The sequence below is a fragment of the Pollachius pollachius genome (genome assembly GCF_949987615.1).
Source record: "Pollachius pollachius genome assembly, chromosome: 6".
NCBI lineage: Eukaryota > Metazoa > Chordata > Actinopteri > Gadiformes > Gadidae > Pollachius > Pollachius pollachius.
Window position 1 is genome coordinate 22,625,172 of NC_136939.1, and position 24,457 is coordinate 22,649,628.

General features: G+C 43.8%; 2 protein-coding genes across 3 annotated transcripts in view; both read right to left on the minus strand.

Moving 5' to 3' along the window:
- LOC307077145 (E3 ubiquitin-protein ligase CBL-like) overlaps nt 1–19,711 on the minus strand; it is a 30,238-nt gene extending 10,527 nt beyond the window's left edge. The window contains exons 1-10 of the mRNA XM_079738450.1: nt 19,180–19,711; nt 16,620–16,867; nt 13,237–13,383; nt 11,645–11,801; nt 10,178–10,299; nt 9,395–9,532; nt 9,087–9,174; nt 8,588–8,719; nt 650–853; nt 62–178 (exon numbers count right to left, since the gene is read on the minus strand). Of these exons, the coding sequence (XP_079594576.1) occupies nt 62–178; nt 650–853; nt 8,588–8,719; nt 9,087–9,174; nt 9,395–9,532; nt 10,178–10,299; nt 11,645–11,801; nt 13,237–13,383; nt 16,620–16,867; nt 19,180–19,323 (1,497 nt within the window). The 5' untranslated portion in view covers nt 19,324–19,711. The remainder of the gene's footprint in view (nt 1–61; nt 179–649; nt 854–8,587; nt 8,720–9,086; nt 9,175–9,394; nt 9,533–10,177; nt 10,300–11,644; nt 11,802–13,236; nt 13,384–16,619; nt 16,868–19,179) is intronic.
- A 1,153-nt stretch (nt 19,712–20,864) lies between these two features.
- alkbh4 (alkB homolog 4, lysine demthylase) lies at nt 20,865–22,760 on the minus strand (the record flags this gene model as incomplete). 2 transcript variants are annotated; one of them, XM_079738281.1, is made up of 3 exons in its annotated part: nt 20,865–21,851; nt 22,050–22,238; nt 22,633–22,760. In XM_079738281.1, 3 exons carry the CDS (start codon nt 22,750–22,752, stop codon nt 21,297–21,299), a joined length of 864 nt encoding a protein of 287 aa, XP_079594407.1. In that variant the 3' UTR covers nt 20,865–21,296. The 2 variants fall into 2 exon arrangements, with proteins under 2 accessions (XP_079594407.1, XP_079594408.1); XM_079738282.1 differs by having other exon boundaries at nt 22,050–22,187; nt 22,633–22,752.
- Between the last annotated feature and the right edge of the window lie 1,697 nt (nt 22,761–24,457).

The window sequence follows — 24,457 nt, forward strand, 5'->3', positions numbered from 1 at the left end:
TCGTTAGCCTCATCTGGTAACTTGCCTTAGCGGTCGCCCCCAGACCCATCTGGTAACTTGCCTTAGCGGTCGCCCCCAGAGCCATCGTCCCCACAGAAGTGGTGGGCCTCTGCTGTAGGAGATCCAGTCGGGGGGGCACAGGGGGGAGTGGAGACACAGGGGAGGATGGACGCTCTACCTGAACAGGCACACACACAGACACACACCTTAACTTATGTTCACACACTTTATGTTCTACAACGGGGATGAGGGGGGGGAGACATGGCTCTAGTACTACAGCGGGGGGAGACATGGCTCTAGTACTACAGCGGGGGAGGACATGGCTCTAGTACTACAGCGGGGGGAGACATGGCTCTAGTACTACAGCGGGGGGGGGGGGGAGGACATGGCTCTAGTACTACAGCGGGGGGGGGGGGGGAGGACATGGCTCTAGTACTACAGCGGGGGGAGACATGGCTCTAGTACTACAGCGGGGGGGGGGGGGGGAGGACATGGCTCTAGTACTACAGCGGGGGAGGACATGGCTCTAGTACTACAGCGGGGGGGGACATGGCTCTAGTACTACAGCGGGGGAGACATGGCTCTAGTACTACAGCGGGGGGGGACATGGCTCTAGTACTACAGCGGGGAGAGGACATGGCTCTAGTACCTTGGAGCACGCCAGCCTGCTCATGACCAGGTGATGGTCCTCCAGTCGGTCGTCGTCGTCCTCTTCATTGCCCTCAGCCCTGCAGGGCCCCTGGAAGCCGGCGAAGGAGGCCCCGTTGGGCTTTGGCCGGAAGGGGTCCACAACGATGGGCTCAGTCCCCTTGATCTCACAGCGGCAGAATGGGCAGCCCTGCCCTTCAGACTCCTGGTGAGAGCAGGGGGGGAATGTCAGCGCAAGCAACACGGTTGAGCTGGCAGCAGACTTAATAAACGCAGGCAGAACAGAAACCCTTAACTTGAAACGGAGTGTTTAAAGTTAGGCTGTGAGTTTGTAAGAACAATCAAAAGGGTAAGGGTGTGACGTTGGGTGGGTATCAATTTCCTAAATCGATTCGATTCGTAAGGTTCTGAATCGATTAATCACGATTCGATTGGATTCAATCTTCTCTTAAATAATGAAAATGGCTCAACTGTGTTACAAAATACAAATGTACTTTATTTTTTCTCTTCATCTTAAAGGCCTACGTGCAGGTTAACCGGAAGTTTTGATTAATGGGTACATAAAGCACTCAAAATATGTGTATCATTTATAAAATGTCTTCAAAATAGTGTTAAAAGTCCAGTTTTGTCGTTTTCGGCAGTAACGCGTACAGCAGGGGTCGGGGGGGGGGGGGGGGGGGGTCTACTATTTAAATTAATATTTATTTTATTATATTAAAATAAAATAAACATCATCTAACTTTTAAAACGCATTTAATTTAATTCCATTAAAAAACTTTATTTGCTTATGTTCGCTGTTTTTATGCCGCCTGCTGCATCTCGTGTCGTCGCCTGTTTCATAAATGAAACAGGCGATTGCCTAGCAACCTGCCGTATACAAATATTCTTTTAGATGACGTGTAAAAATGATTAGCTGAACATTGCTATGCTAGTTATCGATGCAAAATGTCGTTGTTGAAAGCCTTGAAAAGAAAAATTGATTCAGAATGCAGGACCTACAAAGAAGAATGGAAGCAGAGGTATGCGTTTATCCTGCCTGCATTTATTAATGCCAAGCCTACATGTCTCATTTGCAACGAGGCTGTTGCCGTTTGCAACGAATATAACATCAGAAGACACCATGAGACAAAACATGGCCAGTTCAAAAACGCATATCCTCCTGGGACAGAGGTGCGAACGAATAAAATTAAAGCATTGGAGGCTGGATATGCACACAGCAACAAAATACTTGTCAGGTCATTCACCGAGCAGCAGAGGGTTACAAGTGCGTCCCTTAAAGCAGCATGGGTTCTTACCCGTCACAACAAACCATTTACGGACGCAGAGGTTTTTAAGGAAGTGATGGTGGCTGTTTTGGAGGAGCTGGCTACAGATAAGTCAATGGATGGAGTGATTGCCTCAGTGAAACAAATGCCACTCTCAGCGAGGTCAGCTTCCCGACGCATAGAGAGCCTATCTGACGATGTGCGCGGATCAATTATGAGTGGCCTGAGTCAGGCCAACTACTTTTCCGTTCTCATTGACGAGAGTACAGACAACACTGATTTCAGTCAGATGTGCATATACGTGCGGTATTTTGATGGGAAGGAGTTCAGGGAGGAGTTGTTGGCTCTAATTCCATTAGAAGGGAACACCACTGGGGATGTTATGTTTGCCAAAGTGGAGGAATTGATTAAACAACATGCACTACCATTTGAGAAAATAAACCTCATCGTGACAGACGGTGCACCTGCCATGGTTGGTTGCCACAGAGGTCTGGTGGCCCGATTGAAGGAGATAGCACCACAAATGCACGCACTACATTGCCTAATTCACCAGAGTGTCCTGTGCGCCAGACTCAGTGGCGAGCTGAAGAGTGTCATGGATAAAGTGATGAGAGTCATTAATTTTGTCCGGGGTGCATCAAGCACACAGCACCGTCTTTTTCGCCAACTTGTTGCTGAGTCAGAGGCCTGCTACGAAGATCTGCTACTTCACAATGACGTGCGCTGGTTAAGTAAAGGAAAGGCACTGGAGCGCTTCTGTGCGCTACTAGATCAAGTGAAAACTTTCCTGCGAATGAGCAAGATGCGTGCTTCAGACGATCACCTGGCCTTTCTAGAAGGTGAAATGTCCATCTTAAACATCGCGTTTTTAACTGATATTTTTGGCCATCTTAACCAGCTGAACCTGCAACTACAAGGGAGAGGGAAAACCATTGTGGACCTGATCGAGAAGATGGATTCGTTTACAAGGAAGCTGGAGTTGTTCCAGTCTGATCTAGCAAGTGGAAGGCTCTTGCACTTTGCAACATTAAAATCACAGGCAGGGGGGCGAGTGACAGGAATTATGACTGAATTCCTTGACAAGCTACGGGACAACTTTCAGTCGCGGTTCCGAGACTACTGTGTCCCAAGGGAAATTGTTGGCTTTGTCCGCGACCCATTGTCCACGCGAAGCGAGGAATTCTCCTCACTGGCCAAAACAACCATGAGCTCGTTGGACGAGGCAACGCTTCAGTTGGAGCTCATCGATTTCCAGTCAAGCTCCCTCGTCCGTGATGCGTTTAGTGCGCATTCCGTGGAGGATTTCTGGATCTGATGCTCAGAAGAGTACATGGGTATCAAGAAACTTGCCCTTTATGTGCTGACGATGTTTCCATCTACCTACACGTGTGAGTCCAGCTTTTCGTCAATGAATGCAATCAAGACACACGAGAGGAACCGTCTGACCAATGCAAGCTTGGAGAACTGCTTGAGAATAAAAGTGACATCCCTGTCGCCCAACATCCACAAAATTGTGACCGAAGGGAGGAGCCACTTTTCCCATTAAGTGAGTAGCCTACTGGCCTTTTTAAATAGTAGGCCTAAAAAAAATGCCCAGTTATATTGTTTGATCTTATTTAAATTGTAAATTCCCTTTTTTCTGTCTTTATTCAGGAGCAGCGCAGATCCTTCTCCCACGCGGACAATGTGCATTCATCTTTCACTTTCTTTAAGTTTTATTTTAATTGGGCCATTTCACATTTGAGCAGACCTTGTTATGTTGTTAATTTAACGAAACGTAGACTATTTTTTACCTTGCCCACTGGAGGAGGGAGACGGGACACTTTTGGGGTTTTTTTGCACAAGATTACGCACACTCGCGTGCCAATACCGTTCCAACCTGTGCGTCATGGATAACTGCACAGATGTTCCACCTGTTGTTTTGTCACTTTAGGACTATCATCTATACCTCAATAAATGTTTCGAAATTGATGGGATTGCTGTATGCCTTTTTTTTTTTTTTTTTTAAATATGGGGTTGAAAATAATTTTTTTCAAATTAATTAATTTTTTTTTTTTTTTTTTTTTACATCAAATTAACGTAATCTCGTGGGCCAGACAGAATAGATGGCAGGCCAAAATTGGCCCGTGGGCCCCTATTTGCCGACCACTGGCGTACAGGTACGGCCACACCAAACACGTTACTCGCGTTTTAGGGGCGTCGAAAATCGGCATTTTTGCATGGCATTGGTTTAGGCGTGTAGACGCGTTACACGCGTTAGAGTAACGCGTGACGCTTGCACAGAAGCACATGGCGGACATCTTACTCTTTATTCTGGGTGGAAATAGTAACATAGTTACGCCATTAAAAGTGTTTATGTAAACATTTTTAGCAGGAATGTGCATTTTACTTTCATAATGTTCGCTCGGTGAATGTGAAGGATGTTTGGTTTGATAGTTATGACGAAGAGGGAACGCTCCATTCACTTGCATTGGCAGCTTCTTTGGTTGCTAAGCAACCTCAACGTCTTTGGCGGACTATTTCTCTGCTGATCAACACTACGAATGCTGGAGACACACCATGTGAAGTTATGTAACCCGATTATTGTTATCTATATCCGAGATTATTTAATCTAACCCGATCTAAACTCTATCATGCACCCAAACACGGCGGCGTTTGGGTTTCCTACCTCGGACTCCTAAATACAGCGCAGCGATGGTGGCTGCGTAGGCGCGTTGAACCATTTGTGAGACACACAATGATCAAGCGGCAGGTTAGGCGCGTTACACGCGTTATCCTACGCGAGTAACGCGATTGGTGTGGCCGTACCTTAACGCTATTCGGCGATGAAGTCACGTTGGGGAGACGTGGTGGAAGGTAGCCTCAGCCTAGTACTAAAACTTTGGCGTCTGAGAGGTGGCAAGAACCGCAAATAACACGTATGATGGCCCACAACAGTATAATTTCGAACCTGTCAGACGTGAGAGGGCGAATGAGGAATTGCCAAGAACTGATGGCGGTCAAAGGCAATTAAATGCATGGTCAGAGGAGAATGAGTGGAGAGTTGCTATCATTAAGCAATGCAGAAACGAGCACTGGATCTAGTCAATGAACAGCAGTGCAAACAACGACACTTTTATTTATTTTAACTGTCAGTGAATAGCACCGAGTGAAAGTCAACGTTTTCTTTATATCTAGTGACAGCGATTATGTCGTAAGTACCGATAAACTTAGTCAGAAGACATAGAAATAGAAGGCATAATGCTAGCTATGGGCTAACTTAGCCTGTAGCAGTGGTTCTTAAACTTTTTGTCTGGCGACCCCACAAAAAAAGTATGGCGAGGTCTGACGACCCCACTTTCCTCAAACCCATTCTAAGTCCTTACTCAAAATACCCCCTCAAACGTTAACTAAATCAAGCAAAAAATAGTAAGCAAAGTAATTAGTTTAATTTATTCTATATGAACAAGAACCGAGAAAACCAAACAATCATGATTAAACAAGTGTAGGCTGCCGCTATCAGATCAGAACGCTATGTGCGTGGCGCGCGCGCACACACAAGCACACACACACACACACACACACACACACACACACAAGCACACACACACACGACTCACGTCATCCTCCAAAAAGTCATGCAGCTCCGAAAATATCTCAAAATCAAAATCAAACACTCTCCGCACGGACTGCCCAACGCTGCAGCTTTTTTGTGAAAGTAGCGAACAAACACCAATAATTGTGCGACACTTGCCACGTCAGTAGACTCATCTAACTGTAAAGAAAACCTGCAGTTTTTTACTCTCGATTATCTGACATTTCATGTCATTAGCGATCTCGATAATGCGCTTGGACACTGTATCATTGGAGAGGGGGATTTGCTTGAGCGCACTTGCAATCTTTTCACCATGCGTTGCGGTGGTCATCGCAATTGCTGCAGGGAGGCTGAGGCTTTCGGCAACTGTGTGTGGCTTCGGTGTTTTTGCCACAAGGTGGGCCACTTCGTAGGAAGCTGCCAAGGCTTTGGTGGGCGAGGTAGCTTGCCCATGCACTACGGTCTCCTGCCCTTGCAGGGCAGCTTCGTTACACAGAAAGAAAGTCCCTGGTTTCGTAGCGTCCTCGGGATGGCGGGTTTCGAGATGTCGTTTCATTTTGACAGGTTTTAAGCTCTCATTTGCCTGAAAATCGCCGCAAATCACACATTGTGGGGGGTCGAGGTTATCTTTTACTTGGCAAGTGAATCCATATTTCAGAAATTCTTTCTGATAATGCCGACGCCTCGTTTGTTCCTTTTTATTCTCACCGGCCTGTAGACTTGTCCCATCTGAGGATCGCGGAGGAGCAGACGCACTGGTAGCTGGCACTTCCGAGCTTTTGTTCGATTTTTTAAGCAGCCACCTTTCCAATTTGGCTATTAGGCTACCTATGTCTTTTTTTTTTGTTTTACTTGAAATAGCGGGAACATGTTGAGTTTGCATATAGTGGGAGCAGATAGTTACATTGTTTATATCAGCGGAGTAGCCCATAGGCTGAACCAGATCTCGTTGAAAGACGAAAACATATTTTCTCTCTTCTCTTAACTGTGTGTAAATAAGAAAAAGGCAGTTTTTCCCCCAATATTATTTTCCTTTGTTTCACCTGGCATAATAATAATTTCTGACTGAATACAGAAAATGATTGGCGACCCCACAGAAGTTTTTGGAGACCCCATTTGGGGTAGCGACCTCTAGTTTAAGAATCACTGGCCTATAGGTCACGCAATCAGTGCACTTGCAAATGAGTGCCTGCAAGTATAACCCATCGTGGTGTGACATTATTTAACCATCAATCTACCGCAAATACGACCAGACAGATGAACATTGAACCCATACACAAAGCACATCGTCCAACCCGGGGGATGCTGACAGACAGCCCACAACAAGCCATACATCACCACTGCGGGTGTACTCTCACTCTCGAACGCCCGTACACAATCACTCCAATTTATCCTACTCCAAGGCTAGGCTGCTTCACTAAAAACACAACTAACCACAAGGCCTTCATAACCATGCAGTATGCCGAAGCCGGAAAGGACCGAAAGGACAATCCGTTTTATCATCAACATTCAGTCACTGCAAAGATTTAAAGACTAGCCTCTTACCATAAGTTAGAATGGACCCAAAGTATGTGATTGATATAGTCTGGTTGAGCTTTCGCTTGCATGACTTCTCAACATTACGTCTTTCTGGCTCCGCAAGGCAAATGTGATGTATTTTGTGTATGTCCAGTCAGACTTGTTGTCTCCCTTGTTTTGTGTGGTCTTGTAGGCTATACTGTGAGCCAAATCACCAAAATGAATTCCCGACGATTTGTGCAGTTTGGTATTAATAAAGACTTGACTAGGCTATCTATCTATCTAGGCTATTGATCAACAATTATTCGCCGAAGGCGAAGTGAATAGTGGGGATTAGCCCCCGAGACCGAAGGTTTATTTGTTATTAGCGGACATTTTGCGATGAAAGCAATATCGAGTTTGAGATGTCAATCATGGGTTATTGCCCAATATCCCGAGATAGCGAACCAATCAAATTGCGCCATCTTAGGAGGTTCACGTGTAGCATATACTAACTATAGATAATATCTATGTATTTATCTATGTATCTGTATAATCTGCTGAACACTCTCTTACTAGTCACTACTCTCAAGGGTCTCAATGGGGCTTTGGTCCGTGTCTCCCCAACGTGACGTCATGCAATGCATTCTGGGGGAAATGAGAATCAATAGCAAACCGCTAAAATAGTACCTACTTTTTCGTATTACATTCCGTTTTGTGATACCTAACAACATTAAATACAATAAATAATAGTTTAAATCTTTATTATCAACAAGCAAATTGCACAAATTCGTTGGAAAATAAACCCTGCAACACGGCCTTTAAACAACAGTTTAAACTTGAGCTGTAAACAAAACTGTCTCAACTGCAATTTGGAAATTAGAAAGGAATTGCAAGTGAAAGTGTACTTGAACTACAACATACAATCACTGCAAATTGCATTAAGGCATTGTTTATTAAAGTGCAATAATAATAATAATGGTAACAGAACAAAACAAAAAAAATAATTGATCTCATGCTCTATGAATCGATATTGCAACATTTAAATGAAATCTATCCAAAATCGTTTAAATCGATTTTTTTACCCAGCCCTAGTAGGAACGTTTACAGGAAAGCCTGCATGAGGTTGTAGGAACGGTTACAGGTAAGCCTGCATGAGGTTGTAGGAACGTTTACAGGAAAGCCTGCATGAGGTTGTAGGAACGTTTACAGGAAAGCCTGCATGAGGTTGTAGGAACGTTTACAGGAAAGCCTGCATGAGGTTGTAGGAATGTTTACAGGAAAGCCTGCTTGAGGTTGTAGGAACGTTTACAGGAAAGCCTGCATGAGGTTGTAGGAACGTTTACAGGAAAGCCTGCATGAGGTTGTAGGAACGTTTACAGGAAAGCCTGCATGTGGATGTAGGAACGTTAATAGGAAAGGATGCATGTGGCTGTAGGAACAGTAAGAGGAAAGCCTGCATGTGGATGTAGGAACGGTAACAAGAAAGCCTGCATGTGGATGTAGGAACGTTAACAGGAAACCCTGCATGTGGATGTAGGAACGTTAACAGGAAAGCATGCATTAGGTGGTAGGACGGTTTACAGGTTAACGTGTGTCTGACCTGCCAGGCGGTGAGGCAGGAGGTGCACATGAGGTGGCTGCATGGCTCAATCTTCACGTCTTTGTCGTTCTCTGCGCAGATCTTGCACAGCTGGAAGGTGGAGCCCATCTCGCAGTAGAGCTCGTACTGCTCCTGTAAAACACAAACGGGAGACGAGGGAGAAAGAAAACATAAGGAGGTCTGGCATATCCAATGTAGATCTTTCTTGGATCGAAATTGGCCAATATCTTTACCCTATCAATACCTGCATAGAATTACTAAAGCGTTCAACGAAGAAAAATGTACAGTGGAAAAATTAATTCATAGTATTTTAGTATGATAACACAGGATAGTTTGGCCCAAAACAACCTATTGAAGGCTGGATAAGTGGTCCCTGTGTAGAGTGAGTAGGGCTTCGGTTGCTCTGGACCTAGCCTGGCAAAAGCTTCTCTCCAAGTTAAAGTAAAACAAAAAACAAAAAAATGTGGAATGTGTGTGAGTGTGTGTCTGTGTGACTGACCTGGGTGACTTTGATGTGGTCCTGTGGGGAGGGCTCGCACAGTCCAGTGAGGTCTGGGTTCTGGGCTCGGCCATCTGGGAACAAGTAGCTGGAAGGGACAGACATACACACTTCATTTCAAAATACACTGCCTCGAGTAAAACAATAGAGGCCCTGATCATATGCGTGAAGTACAAGCAGAACTAAAAAGTTGAGCCACAAACAGCCATGATTTTAAGATCAGCTTCAACTATCACATCCATTTATAAACTCATTTACAAACATCTCAAAATACAGAACTAGAGGTGGGCTCTGGGGTGTTCACTCACAAGCCCTCCCTGTAGCCGTCGATGAGGGCCTGGAAGAGGGGTTTGTTGTGGGGGATGGTCTGCAGGATGTTCCCATCGGCCGTCACGTAGCCGATGGCCCACTGGCCCAGACGGGTACAGCTCAGCCTGAAGATGTAGCTGAAAGGCACAGAGTGCAGCGTTGTGTCATCAGTCAGGTGAAAACCACAATCTGCACGGCTTTCAACCACAGATTTAAAGAAAGCCGAAGCCGGTGTTTGGTGTTAATCCCGGCTCCTGCCTCCGTTTCTATAATTACTTGTTTTTGGTGCCATACCAAAATAAACACACGATGAGTTGGAGACTAAACAACTCAGCGGTGATCACACGTCTACGTACAGCAGGTCTGCAAAGATCCCTGTTGCAACTTGACAACCTGACTTTAATCCTGGCTAAGCTGCTTGCATCAATTCTTCCAAAACACGTCAACATGTACAAAAGGGCTGGTTTAGTTTCACCAAACCTAAATGTACGTAACCAACGAAAATTACTTGAAAACGCTATTCATTCTAGTGAAAAATATGTAAAATCCTTCTAATGAAATGCTGAGAAGAGGAAAGTGTACCACAACCAAATGAAAACACAGGGTCTGTATTTCCCCGGTTGCTTTCATTTTATTCTTGCGTCTGGCTGTGGAAAACAAGACAAAACACTCGGGCATAGTGTTTTGTCTGCAATCTCTGGAGAAAATCTTTGCGGCTCTTTGCATGCAAGTGTAATGCAGGCTTAATGCCCCGGGAAGGGGGGGGGGGGGGGGGTTCCTACCTGCCCGGTTTGTGGATGAAGCGATGCAGTCTGGCCTTGACTTCATCGTAGGTAAGGAAGGCCATGTAGCCGGAGTGAGTAACAGCTAGACTGTTCCAGTTCCTTAATAGAGATGCCCATGGCTGTGACAAACAGACATACATACACATTTACATAAGCAAAACACATGGGCTTCTATGTTGCACAACGCCAAGTACGGGGAAGCTCGAACAGACAGGGTTTATGCTAAGTTACATTTGAAGGTTTGGATGTCTAAAAGATGAAATGAAAAATACTGTGGTTGAAAGATCATGATCATGTATGGCCGATACAGGGGCTCCCAGCATTTTACATTGCCTTCTGTAAAACAGATTCAAACAAGACAACTTAAATCTTTGATTGAAACATTTTCTTAAAGATGTATTTGTTGCTTTTTTATTCATAAAGATACAGTGAGTTAGAAAGTAATGTATGGGAGAGAGGACATGAAAAAGATGACCACATCATGGTTGATTTTCACCTTTAGATGTCAGTTTGATCAAAGTTAAAATGTTTCTACTACTTAAAATGCATAAATAAGTAGGATCAACAAGTTCAAAGCAGAGCTGTACAAATGTGAGGGAAGTGAGTTTAAGTAAAAATATATGGGTAATTTGTTAACATATTTTGGGATCGAGGGATGGGACATTTCAGTGATAAGCAAACACCAATACCTTCATGGGGAGCTTCCAAAAGGCGTAACAAAAAACACAATAAAACAGGCTTACTGCACCTTAATCAAACAGTTGAACATCTGCACAGAGGAAGTTGACTATGAGTACCAACAATGTGCAAAGGGCAAGAAAATGATTAAAAGAGAAATGCAACAACTGACGCTGACTATTAAGCCTCTTTAAGTGGTTTGTTGAGACGGATAAATGGAGCTCAGTGAGCGTAAGATAAAGTCCTCTGATAAATACTTAATTTGTGCTTCGGTTTGTACTCGTAGGCCACTTCCTCTGTGAGCATCATGTGAGGGTTTGAGCTGTTTAACTGCATTTAGCCTAATGAAGTGGTTGTTGCAGGTTAAAGAAACTCCCTATTCATGAACACCAACGTGCGACTTCCTGTACCCCTGCGTTTCTTTGTGGCCACCTAACTTCTCAGACTTGGAGGCCTGCCGCTTGGCGTTTTCACCGCCGAACACCGGTTCCAAAAACCGACCCTCCCGCATGCCCAACTTCCACTACCACATGCCCTTGTGCCTCTCATTTAGCAGGAAGGGTAACCATGGGGCTGAAATTAACTGCCCACGCAAATGTGGACTAAACGGTCAGAGAAAACACTATAGGTTGCAGAAATACAGATCGAGACCGAGAAGAGGGAGGGTTAGAGGCAGAGAGAGACAGAGAGATACAGAGAGGGAAAAAAAGAGACAAAGAGACAGAGAGACGGGGACCAAGAGAGAGGGAGAGAGCAAACGGTTGTTGGCCAGAGCAGCGAGCCTACCTGGAACAGCCTAGTGAAGATGTCAAACTCGAACACAGAGATGTAGTCGTTGAAGGTGAGGTCGATGGTGGACTTGAGGGCCATGGCTTCCAGCCCGGAGCTGATGGGATGGAACTCATGCAGGGCCTGTCTGAAGGTCCTCCAGGGCACGATGGTCCTGCCAGGACAGGAAGGATGTCAGTTACCACTGAACAAGTTAGCGCTAAACAAGTTACCACTGTTCCCAGTCACCACATTACAGTGTAGACTAGGACCGCTAGTCTGAGGTCGTACACATCAAGACATGTACAAGGAAATCATGTCGCTGACATTGCTTTTGGTTTGTTTGTTTATTATTATTACTGACAAACTTAGACAACCGGCATAACAATATTCTGATGGTATTATGTTACTAAGGTCTGCCAGGGTTAAGGTATGGTTAAGCTTAAACCAGAACTCGGTCTCAACCGAGCGAAACCCTGGGCTGGTGGGATGTTCGGTATCCCTAACAGCTGATTTCAATCTCATAGGAAAAATTCACTCACTCTCAAATTGGTTGACCTTGAAATGCGCCTTCATGAAAGGCTTCAAACACCATATTATAGCGGACCCTAAATATTTGATAAATCAGGGAATTCCACAGCAGTCATTAACATTTCATACCTTTTTAAAGCCGAGTTTGTTCATTACTTTACTACTTCCGGATGAAAAGGCAGGCTCTATAAAACTAGTTGAATACATCTAGCATTCAACAAACAGTAATAGATCTGTGATTAAAAATATCTATCTATGTTTAATATATGAATCTACATCTGAAAAAAAGGTGAAGCTCTAGTTTATTATACAGTAGTGTAGTGTAGATACTTTGAACATGCATCAATTTGCATTACAAAATAATGTTAACTAAGTTTATTCATCTTTTTGGGGTGTTTTTCTGCTGCCAGCCACTGCAGGGAGCGTCAAATATAGACCCCACGCCAAAAACCAAATAAGCGCTCACTACTGCCGTACCGCTAGACCCCAGGGCTTAGCTCCGGTACCTCTAGACCTCATGGCTAGGCTACGGTACCGCTAGACCCCAGGGCTTAGCTACTGTACCGCTAGACCCCAGGGCTTAGCTCCGGTACCTCTAGACCTCATGGCTAGGCTACGGTACCGCTAGACCCCAGGGCTTAGCTACTGTACCGCTAGACCCCAGGGCAAAGCTACTGTACCGCTAGACCTCATGGCTAGGCTACGGTACCGCTAGACCCCGTGGTTTAGTTACTGTACCTCTAGACCTCATGGCTAGGCTACGGTAGCGCTCCTATATGAACTTGTCTGTTGCCATCATCAGAGAAGTAGATGTTACAACTGTTGGGAAGTCATCAAGGCCCAAACCTGCTGTGTACCAGGTCGGCTTAAGGTGAGGCCCACAGCATGGCTCACCATGGTAACTGATATCAGATTAGTCAAGGCATGGTATTCCCCTGAATTCTGACTTTACATATCCGGTTAACCTGGAAATCCAGCTTCTGGAAATAGGGCCCAGTCGTATGAGCTTGGACAGCAACAAGGAGTGGTTGTCATTGTTGTGAAGGTTGTCGATGATCCTGGGTTGAAGAAACACTCACTTGTCCCCAAAGGAGCGTCTCCAGAAGTCTGCAGCGTCTGCTTTGGTGATGCGGAAGTTGTCGCCCTGGAAGAGGCCGTTGGGGAAGATGGCCTTCAGCTCGGCCAGCATGTGACTGAAGATCAGAGACAGCTTGGTCAGGTTGCGTCTGAGAAGAGAGAGAGGAACATGATTTCAGTACGGGAGCTGTGGCGGGAACCAGGCTCATAGACAGCTGGTCAGGTTGCGTCTGAGAAACCAGAGGGAGAGGAGCATCAGGTTAGCATGGTAGCTTTGGAGGGAACAAGGCTCAGAGACCCGTTACTATGCTCCACACCCTAAAACAAGCATTTGGACTTTGGAGCATGCCTTAGCTAAAACTAGCTTGGAAAAAGATATAGAATGAAAGAAAATGAAGCACCCTGAATTCATCCTTTCACCCATAACAGAATCTTTCCCAAAACTTTTTTAGGTTAGTAATTTACCACATTCAGATTTATAGATTGAACAAAATTTGTATTTTGCCAAATAACCTCAGGGTTCACCACAAGTTCACATATATTGACAAAATAATATTTTGGATAAATTTGTGATTTTGTGTCTTCATTTCATTGATTCTGTGTTTCCATCGCCAGTGGATGGTGCAGCAAATGGTTATTTGGGGTCCAATGAGCTGTGACGATAGGATGAAACTAAAGGGCAAAATCTAAAATAGTAGTCTAAAATGTTTAATTCATTAACAAAATATAAATGCATAATTGGGCATATCTTCCACGCTTTACACATCCATGTCCACTCTTCATTCTGCCATTAGTCGTTTCATTATGTTCTTATTAGAAGTTATTTTGTTGCTTTCCTTAACAAATACAGCAAATAGCCCTGGGCAGTTGAATGTCGAAACTTTAGGATGCGTATCATTGCGCAAAGTACCTCCAGAAAATAACATTAGGTTGGTCATAGAAATAGTGTTGCATTATTAGTAGCTACAGGAACCAAAAACGTCTGTCGTCTCAATACACCAGAAGAGCTTGCTTATTTGCATGGGTAAAACGTACCAAAATATTAAAACATGCAACCTAAACAGTCAGGGTTGCAAAAACCTAAGCCCAGCTGGGTGATGAACCGAGAAGTGTTATGAAGTTCCCCGTTAATACAAGTACAATTGCGAAATAGTGAAAGCACAGAAAATCTCCTTCTCTGTATTCAGGAAGTCTACTTTTCTTGTCGTCTTCCTTTACAACACTGCCTAACGAGGCTAGACATATACAACAAAGGCGTTGGCTACCACGATAGCCTCCATGACAGTTTCTATTCGGAACAGAAAAATTAACTAAAAAGAATCCTCTACATGCTGAATTCAAACAATTGTCACTACATATGATCATTTCCTTGTTTTCTTGACTTCATATAACATACAGAAATGAACCCAACCAACACATTTACAAATGTTTATGACTTCAGAAGGAAGGAATCATATCGCCCGGTCTCACAGGGGGACTGTGTTTTTTTTTAAATTGTCATTCATCTTCACTAATGATCATGATACATACACAACTGAATGTGCAGGAGACACAAATGCCCACTAGTCCTACAAGTGGCAGAACCAATAAACGTGTTCCGACAATGAATACGCCACAATAGCAGTGATGCCTATCAGAGGGTAAAGGGAGCGATAAGGAAAGAGATTTCTGTTCTGCTCACGGTTTCTGCGAATAGGGGAAGTGAAGTCTGTCACATCTGCCAGTCACAAGTATGCAAAAAAGAAAAAAACAGAACGGAAACAATGATCCTGAACTCAGACATTTTCTCTGAAAATATAACATGAGAAACAGACCTCAAGAAACATGGACTGATTTGATTGATCAGGCTCCAAATCATTGCAGACACAAGCCAAAGTCCATGTCCCCTTTTTGTAAGATGATCCTATATATTCTTCAATACAGTAAGGAATAGACGATACCAGGACTACGACTCATTTTGAGTCAGTCTTGTGGCAAACATAAAATAAAACAACCTTAATATCCATGTCCATTAAGATATCCAACCTTAATATCCAACAACCTTAATATCCAAACCCAAACCCAGGCCAAATTAAATGATACCGTTGTTTCCAGACGATACAAAACCTTTAGCACAGTTGCACAGAAAATGTTCCACCCTGGCCATTAGGCAATGTTTATGTTATTTCATATTCAATATAGTTGAATGTATACAACCAGCCTCTGAAACAGTTCAAGAGGAACCATCCAGTTGCTATTTTCTAACACAAAGTACTGCTTCATATACAGTATATACGATGTGGAAAAAACATAGAAAAACAAAAACATTTTCAGCCACACAAATCTGAAAATGTGACCGTTGACATCATATGTCAGGGATACAAGTTATGCATTGGTCTGATTATGAACATTTACGCTAACGGTCCAACTTTGAGGCAAAGTTTGCAGAGATGGAATTGATGATGCAGACAACGTTCTTCTTCAATAACAGGTACACGAAGCAGTACTCAGTCTTATAAGTTCCCCTTTAAAGTATAGGCTGTGGAATATTTAGATTTAGATTTAGGGCATTTATCCAAAGCGACTTACAATAAGTGCATTTGTTACAATAAGTACATTTGCCATAAGAAGTGAAACAATATATCGCTGTCGGTACAGTAAAGACGTTCATACAACCAAGTGCAAGTATTACAATCGCTAGGCTAACCCATTCCCTGTGTAAAGCAGCGATAGCAGCTACTGTAGATGCTACACAATTAAGTACCTTGAATAAGTGCAATGTACAAGTGCCAGGACGTACAACATTCAATGGTGGCTGTGCATTGGTTTCTATGCAGAGTCGAGATGAACTCTGAACAGGTGAGTTTTGAGTCTTTTGCGGAAGCTGGTGAGCGACTCTGCGGTCCTGACATCGGTAGGGAGCTCGTTCCACCACTAAGGTCCCAAAACAGAGAAAAGTTGTGACTTTGCTGATCGGCCTTTGCTTGCTCTTAGCGATGGCGGTACCAGACGTCCAGCTGAGGAAGTTGAGCGGAGGGATTGAGCTGGGGTGTGTGGCTTTACTAATGCTTGGAGGTAGGCAGGGGCAGTTCCATCAACTGCCTTGTATGCCAGTACCATCATCTTGAATCTGATGCAAGCAATTACAATATTAAGCATATAAGCATGATACATCATTTAAGAGGTGGTGCAGTAGTGAAGGATAGCCGCGGGGGTTAGGCTGCTGGACTCACAGCCGAAAGGCCCTGGGGTTGAACGAACGTGCACCATTGATCCCTACCTGCTCATTCACTCACTTATCACATGCCCCTTAACAAACAAAAAAACACAAGTGTACGATAAGAACCTCTGCTCAATGACTCAATGGTGTGTGTTGACCAGCCCTGAGGAGAGGAGGCTGACCTACCTTGGCTGAGAGTTCTCCTCGTACATCCTCTCCTTGGCTTCCTTGAACAGGCTGATGGTCTGCTTGATCTTGTTGGTCAGGTTCTCAATCACCACGCGGAAGTACTCGTTCTCCCCGAGGACCTCCATCTTGCCCTCGTAGCGCGACAGTATGGTGCGCAGGTGCTGGTAGGTGTCAGGCAGCAGGTCCAATATGTACGGCGGGCTGTTCTTCAACGCAACCTTGGGGTTCTGGCACAGGCGGACCACCTGTTGGGGGAATTGGAAAAGCGTTTAATTCACACGCTAATTACCCCAATTCAAGGAGGCCTTTGCAATCTGGACGTGATGCTGTGGAATGACTGCGTTTGATACCAAAACACCTTTCTTTTTCTCACAAATAGCCAGTATTTTCTAACCAGAGGATAAAGGGTAAAGATCACGCAAAGACATATCTTGTTTATGTTTCAATTAAAGAATGAAATTCGACTAAACTTGTGGTCTGGGTTAGGGTTAGGCTAAGAGTTTCTGTCTACTAGTCTTACAATTTGAAGAGCTGTAAACAAAAAAGCAATTGAAATGTCGAGCAGGGACATATAGAAAATAGTGTGCTGTCTCACTACTAATATTCTTTTCCGAATATTATTACACATTTCTGTTGAATCATTGCCACAAATCAATGGCACTGAATGAAAGTAATCCCCCTACTTCGGAGCTCCTTGCTTTTGAAACCAATAATTGGATGATATATTGCCTCCTCTAGAATACAGCCAAAGGACTAATGTAAACTCTTACAATAGATGTTTCATGGGGGTGAACAGTTATCTGTAAACTACTATATTCTCTCAACATCTAACTGTTCCTACATTCTAGTCTAACCTCTACAACCATAAAGGAACGATGCGGGGATTGGCCACTAATGAATACTTATTGTGCTCTTCTTACACCCACTCTCAATAATACAACCACTGTGGTGCTGGTAGTGGTTGGTGAAAAGAAAAGGGCACTTTTCCAATTCCCCATAAAAAGTCATGCTACCATAATTTTCAACCTCTTTTAAGGTTAGCAAAAAAAATTAAATAATACGACATACATAATCATCTTTCTTTAATTGATCAATAGGTCCAGTGATTATTAAGCATGGTGGTAACAAAAGCTATCCTGGTGCCAACTGGTGTTTGGTTAGTAGGCTACAGAAGTCAGAACAACCAAAGTGTCCATTGCACACTGACAGCATGGAGAGTAAACGTTGACTTTTTGGTTATCACTTCACTTTTTTGGCGAAGCAGAGATTTCCGCCTACATTTTGGATTGGTTTTCCTCAACAACAAAAAATGAGAGAGAGACAGACTTTATAGGAATCAAATTATGGAAATGTTCCTTTAGATTTCAGTGGAATTGAATAGACGTTAACATGAAGTTCAAGCATATTAAACAACTAAGATGGCCTTGGCCTTCAAGGATCCAGGAGTACGCGTTCATGGTGCTAGAATCCCTCTGGGACACTGGACACAGTAATGTTGTTATCATGAGTGAAGTCCATTTATTAAGAAGGAACTAATATACCATCTTGCCAGTGCAAGACAAAATATTGTTCAATTTAATACATAACTCTTAAATAGGTCTAGGTTACTAATAAAATAGGTACTATTTATGATTTGCTTAATTCATGTTTAATTGTACAATGTTACGCAAGTTTTTGCTCGGCATCAATATAAATTTGACAAATAATTGAAATGCCCGAAAAAAATTTACCTGCATGTATCCACGTGATAGACGGTCTGATGTATATTGCCAATCGCAAATATCCTAGTTTTTATATCAGTATAATAACCTAACAATTTGTGGGACAGTTTTAATAATCCTGCCCAACAACTTTAAGTCGGTGTGCCTTGAATCTCTGGTAAAAAAAAAGGTTGGGAACCACTGGTTTAGGCACTGATATGATTAGTGAAGTGATGAAAAGGTGAGAATGAAGCCGATTACAGCTGCAACCATCCATTGCTTTACTCCACCGTGTAAGTGACTAATGCACGCATTGACACAAAAACCATGTTAATGTTTGTTTATAATAAACGCTTTGGTTCCCACATCGGTAATGTCTACCAATGTATATGGTTATATGTTGCATGACTCTATCCAACGACATATCTCTTAATAATATATGTAAAAATCCAAAAAATATAAAAATAGCCAATTGGTATGAAGTGTCGCTAATAAGAATTCCTGAGTCCATGCACTCATCATATCTGATGTCAACAGTTGCACTGCTGACGAACACAATTCTCAATCCTAAACCCTACTCGTGTATTGAATTGGAAAATGCAAAAGCCGCATAAGGAAACATGACAAACGCCAGTCTTAAATGGTGCAAACGTGGCCTTCATGCAAACAATCTAAGCAATCAAACAAAGTGACTTGAACAAATTGCCCACATTAATGCCAATCATCCCTTTCGAATGCTAAAGGTTCCTTCCAATGGACAGAGCGTATTGAGGGGTAAAACAATGCCCCATTGTTTACACCATCAATACAGTGTTGATGTGTCTATGTTTATCATGAAGTCATGGACATCGCTTTACCTTGTCCATTAGTTTCCAGCATTTCTCGACCATTTTCTTGTCGACCACGGGCGGCTGGTGGGGCTGCAGCGGCTGCTGGTGGGGCTGGAAGGCGTCCTTCATCAGCCCGATCAGCCCCGCGCCCCTCCTAGGGTTCCCGGCCATGCTTCGGTCGCCTACCGGGGGTCAGCCCCGGGGCTTCTGGTTCGTCAGCGAATGTTAATTCTGGACACGTATTTCACTCCGAGCAGTGGTGGACTCTGCTGCACATACTCAGCAGTGTATTGTGACCGACCATACCCTGTAGGTCCTCTGACGACCGAGCTGCTCGCCGACGAAGGGATCGGTTCAGCTGGATGCGATGGATGCTAGGCTAACGAGCTAACCTTTAAAAGGCTCTCTCGACTCCTCTACACCACGGAGGACCACCCCTTTTTGAAGCAGTTTATTTTCGGTTCCATAAGCGCATGAATGACGGCCGGTGTGTTACAATGACTGCCAACACGGAAGAGATGGAAGCCTTGATAACAAGGGCGAGTCTATCGCCGTGCCGTTTCTCCGGTCTTCTCCGGTGGATATCTGGACTTGTCATCCACTAAGTGTTGCCAGATTGGGCGAGAAATTGGGCCCAATCTGGCAACACTGGCTGCAGCGCGCACCAGCCAGTGTTGCCAGATTGGGTCCAATTTCCTTCCCAAACTGGCAACACTGTACACTGAGCTTCTACATTGTGTCGTATGCGTGCTACGTCAGGTCAGGGCGAGGAGGCTCGTGCCTCCTCGCTCTGACAAACGTTCTATCTTTAAAAAAGAATAATAATTATCTTTTAAAGTCTTAACAACACCAGAAGCAAGCGACTGTCTTGTCATATTCATATTTACTAATTTAATGTCAGTTTGCCACGAAAAGAAAAACGGAAGGCAGTGAAACTAAATAATGCAGTCTCAGTATAGAACATTATATATCACTAAACAAAAAAACATCTTAAACAATCTCAATACAATTTAATACAATTGTTAACATTATAGCTATCGTGCACATTTATTACGTAAAGGTTCAAGACCTTTACACGTAAAGGTCTTCTGCTGGTTTTATATCCAACATTAAAACAATCAAATCAATGAATGCCTTTCCTTAATAGGGAAAAAACACACACACAAAAAAAACATTTAGCAAACATAATTATACAACTTTAGCAATTGCTACTAAACTGTAAAAAAAGTTCTGTCAGTTGATATTAACTATATATCTAGGGCATTACTGCCGGTAAGACTAGCACAAACAAATCCATAGTCCTGCTGACATAAATATCGCCAGTTCATAGATTAGTCCATTAAGTGCTTTGATAATGATTGACGTGAAGACCATAGCAGCAGTTTCAAACCAAAGAAACAGCTCGGTCATTTTCACAATAACACAGCCTATATGAACTATTATACATATCGATATTCCGATTCATAAATCTCTCATACAATAATAATATGGTTATTTCTGGACTGGACTGATGAGCTTGTTTAAGATTCTACAAATATTCGTAGTTTGTTTTTATTATGGCTCCAACTGCTGCAATTATGCCTTGCTTGCACATTCACGTTTGTTGATAACGTTTATGAAGTTAAACCAGTACAAATAACATGTATCAGTATCTCACGTCAACCTTTGATGTCTTAAAAGGTCAAACAGACATTGGGAACAACACATTTTTGTTATTGTTTATTGTACATTTTTTTGTAATGCTATTGCAGTAATTTGTACTGAATATTTATTTTCCATTAGTTAGATGAAGTGAGTCAAGATTAAATGATTAGGTCCCATTATTACTGTTGTGATTAATGTAATCTTTAAGAAACCAGTCTTATTCTTCAGTGTTGAATCCACGACGGCCTGTGTACATGTAACTCGCAAAAAAAAAACTAGTGCTCGAGTGGCAGTTCAAAAGTTAAAAATAGTAGCTAGTCCTTAAATGTTAACATTTTTAGCATGTATCAACCCCCGCCTGCATCCCTTCAGCTGGCGGTGTGGCTGAAGCTCAGGGCCACGTTTAGCATGTATCAACCCGCGCCTGCATCCCTTCAGCTGGCGGTGTGGCTGAAGCTCAGGGCCACGTTTAGCATGTATCAACCCGCGCCTGCATCCCTTCAGCTGGCGGTGTGGCTGAAGCTCAGGGCCACATCGAGAAGCCGCAGCCCCACCTCTGCCTGGGGCCCCCCGGGCAGGAACTCCGTCGACAGCTCTCGGTACGTGCTGCACAGCCGGCGCGCCGGGACGTCCCTCCTGTGAATGGCGTGCTTCCATTTGTGGCGTGCCTCGCCGTACAGCACCAGCAGCGACCTGCGGGGGAGACGGACGGCCACCCGTACCTCCTGGTCGTCCCCAGCGTGGTTTGTGTCCTCGCCCCCTAGTCTGAGTTCCAGTGCCTGCGCCGCTGGGAGGGACATGGTGAGCACGCTGTCCGAGAGCATGTTGACGGTCACCAGGCGCTCGCCCCACAGCCAGGAGTCGTCCAGGTGCGGGTCGATGGAGGAGCCTCGCCCGGGGTGGTAGTCTAGGTTGCATTGCTCCACAGGCTGAAAGCCCTCCAGGATGGGCTGCTGAGCCATCCTCTCCACCAGGGGCCGGCTGATGGCTGGCAGGCCCTGGAAGCTGCCCAGACGCACCTTCCGCTTCTTGAAGTTGACCTTGGGCCCAAAGTCCTGATAACAGTAAATGCAGTTTAGGTTAGTTTGTTTTCTTGGAATATATATTATTAATATATTTATTGGTATAGATTATTATATCAGTATATATTGGTGATATAGACGAACACATGGTTCAAAGAATGATGCACGCCAAAATGTGATGAAAAGGGATACAGAGTGGTGCATAAATGTAGATTGATTGTAAAACACAACCTGTTTTTTGCGTCCCGACTGGGACGGGCTCCAGATGTTTTTGTCCATCTCGTGTACAAGCTCTTCCTCCTCCTGTTTGGACAGGAAGTCTTCCCAGAGGAGGACACCTGGAAAGGGGAAGGATGGAGGTTTTCCATCCTTACGTACCGCTGATTTTAGCAAGGGATCGTACCAGAATTGCAGTTTAACCTGGAAAGGGCAACACACGTTTAGGTGACACAGATGGAAAAACCGGTGCTCGTGTGATATTACTTAAATGTCACATTAAATAAAGGCTTTGTTTTGTTTCACTTGAGACTGACAGTGTGGTTAGGGGCTATACAAATCAATTAATGTTAAAACAACTGCGATCTCCCTGTTGTTCACAGTTAAAGGCACAAACACAAAATAAGTGTGCACCAAAAAATGATGGATAAAACATAAAGTGTCAAGAGTGATGTAGGCCGGGAACAAGGTGCACATAGCATAGAGATAATCACATGGAGGCTTATGAACTGCTGAATGTCAGAAGGAATGTTTATTGCCAGCGTTTTAGATAACTCCCTCCGTCTAAAGTTAAGCTTTATTTTATATAAACATATACCTCCGCTTCGTTCCCGTTTAATATATATTCCTCCTTCAGTCGCTCACATAACAGACAACTTCGGATGCCTTTACAGCCACATTTGCTGACATTATCATCGGCCTCTGTTGAGGACATCATCTTTTCTATCGGTCTTTCTGATTACACTTCCGTATTTACCTTGTGCGTCACTTCCTCCACGTGTGTCTTCTTCGTTCACAGCAGAGTGTTGGAGGCGAGGTCATTGATGCCCCAAGTGGTTAATTTGTTGTTGGCCTTTTTTGACCCTTTAGCTTCTTATTGGCTGGCACCATGGACGGATACAGTCGTCAAGGCACTTTCATGTACACATACTAATACAAAGATGTTCAGTATTACAAAAACACTATATAGGCCTAGACATAGAGGTAACTTATCAGTATTAAAACTGCAACATAACTAAATAAATGCTTGGGGACATGGGGTGAACTGTCGTTCTACAGTTGGTAGCATAAACTGTAAATGAGTCCATTCCACCACATGTAGAGAGTCAGATATTTGTAACAATCGGACATAAATGGGACACTCCTGAGAAACACATATGAGAAAAACAGGATGCATGTGATGCTGATCTACACAGAGTGGACCCCAACACAGGGAGTATACGGGCAAGTGTATATATCCCACAATATAGCATTCCTTTAACACCTGTATCATTATGCAGGAAGAAAACGGTATCCAGCTTCTGTGGAAGCAGAAGATGGGTTGTTGCAGGAAGGAGGAAACTGAGGTTGGCACATGTTTTTGGTGTACAGGAGTGTAGTCCACATTGTTGTTGGTAGGGTGACATTGATGGCTTACATGATGAATGTGGGGAAACAGTTGATCATATCCACAACCCGGGGGACTCCTGCCACTCTCGCAGTAATGCACTTTTCGTGGTTTGTAGAAGCCCCTCCGTTTACATTTACATTTACATTTAGGGCATTTAGCAGACGCTTTTATCCAAAGCGACTTACAATAAGTGCATTTGTTACAATAAGTACATTTGTCATAAGAAGTGAAACAATATATCGCTGTCGGTACAGTAAAGATGTTCATAGAACCAAGTGCAAGTATTACAATCGCTAGGCTAACCCATTCCCCGTGTAAAGCAATGATAGCAGCTACTGTAGATGGTACACAATTAAGTACCTTGAATAAGTGCAATGTACAAGTGCCAGGACGTACAACATTTAATGGTGGCTGTGCATTGGTTTCTATGCAGAATCGAGGTGAACTCTGAACAGGTGAGTTTTGAGTCTTTTGCAGAAGCTTGTGAGCGACTCTGCGATCCTGACATCGGTAGGGAGCTCGTTCCACCACTGAGGTCCCAAAACAGAGAAAAGTTGTGACTTCGCTGATCGACCTTTGCTTGCTCTAAGCGATGGCGGTACCAGACGTCCAGCTGAGGTAGTTGAGCGGAGGGATCGAGCTGGGGTGTGTGGCTTTTAGTTTGAAGGAAGAACAACCTATTCTCCATCTCTACCTGCAGTGGTTCCCAGACGATTACCAGTCATGTAACCCAGTGACCATGGACATCCTAGGGCCCCCAGCATCGCCGACAGCTCACGAAAACGCTTTTGTTGTTATTTCTTTGTTATAATAATTCAAGTGAATTGTTTTTCTCTCCTGTAAAAGTCCTTACATCCACAAAATCTTCCAAACAGTGGTGTTTTCCCCACCCAATATCTTATTGTTTCTAAGCAAACTAGACACATGGGTTTGCCTTTGAATGTTCCCATCTTGACTGAAAGGTACGGTTTTCTTGACTTAGTTTTCTTTTCATTTTTGCACTGCTCATGGCCATGGCTCGCTGTCTTTATTC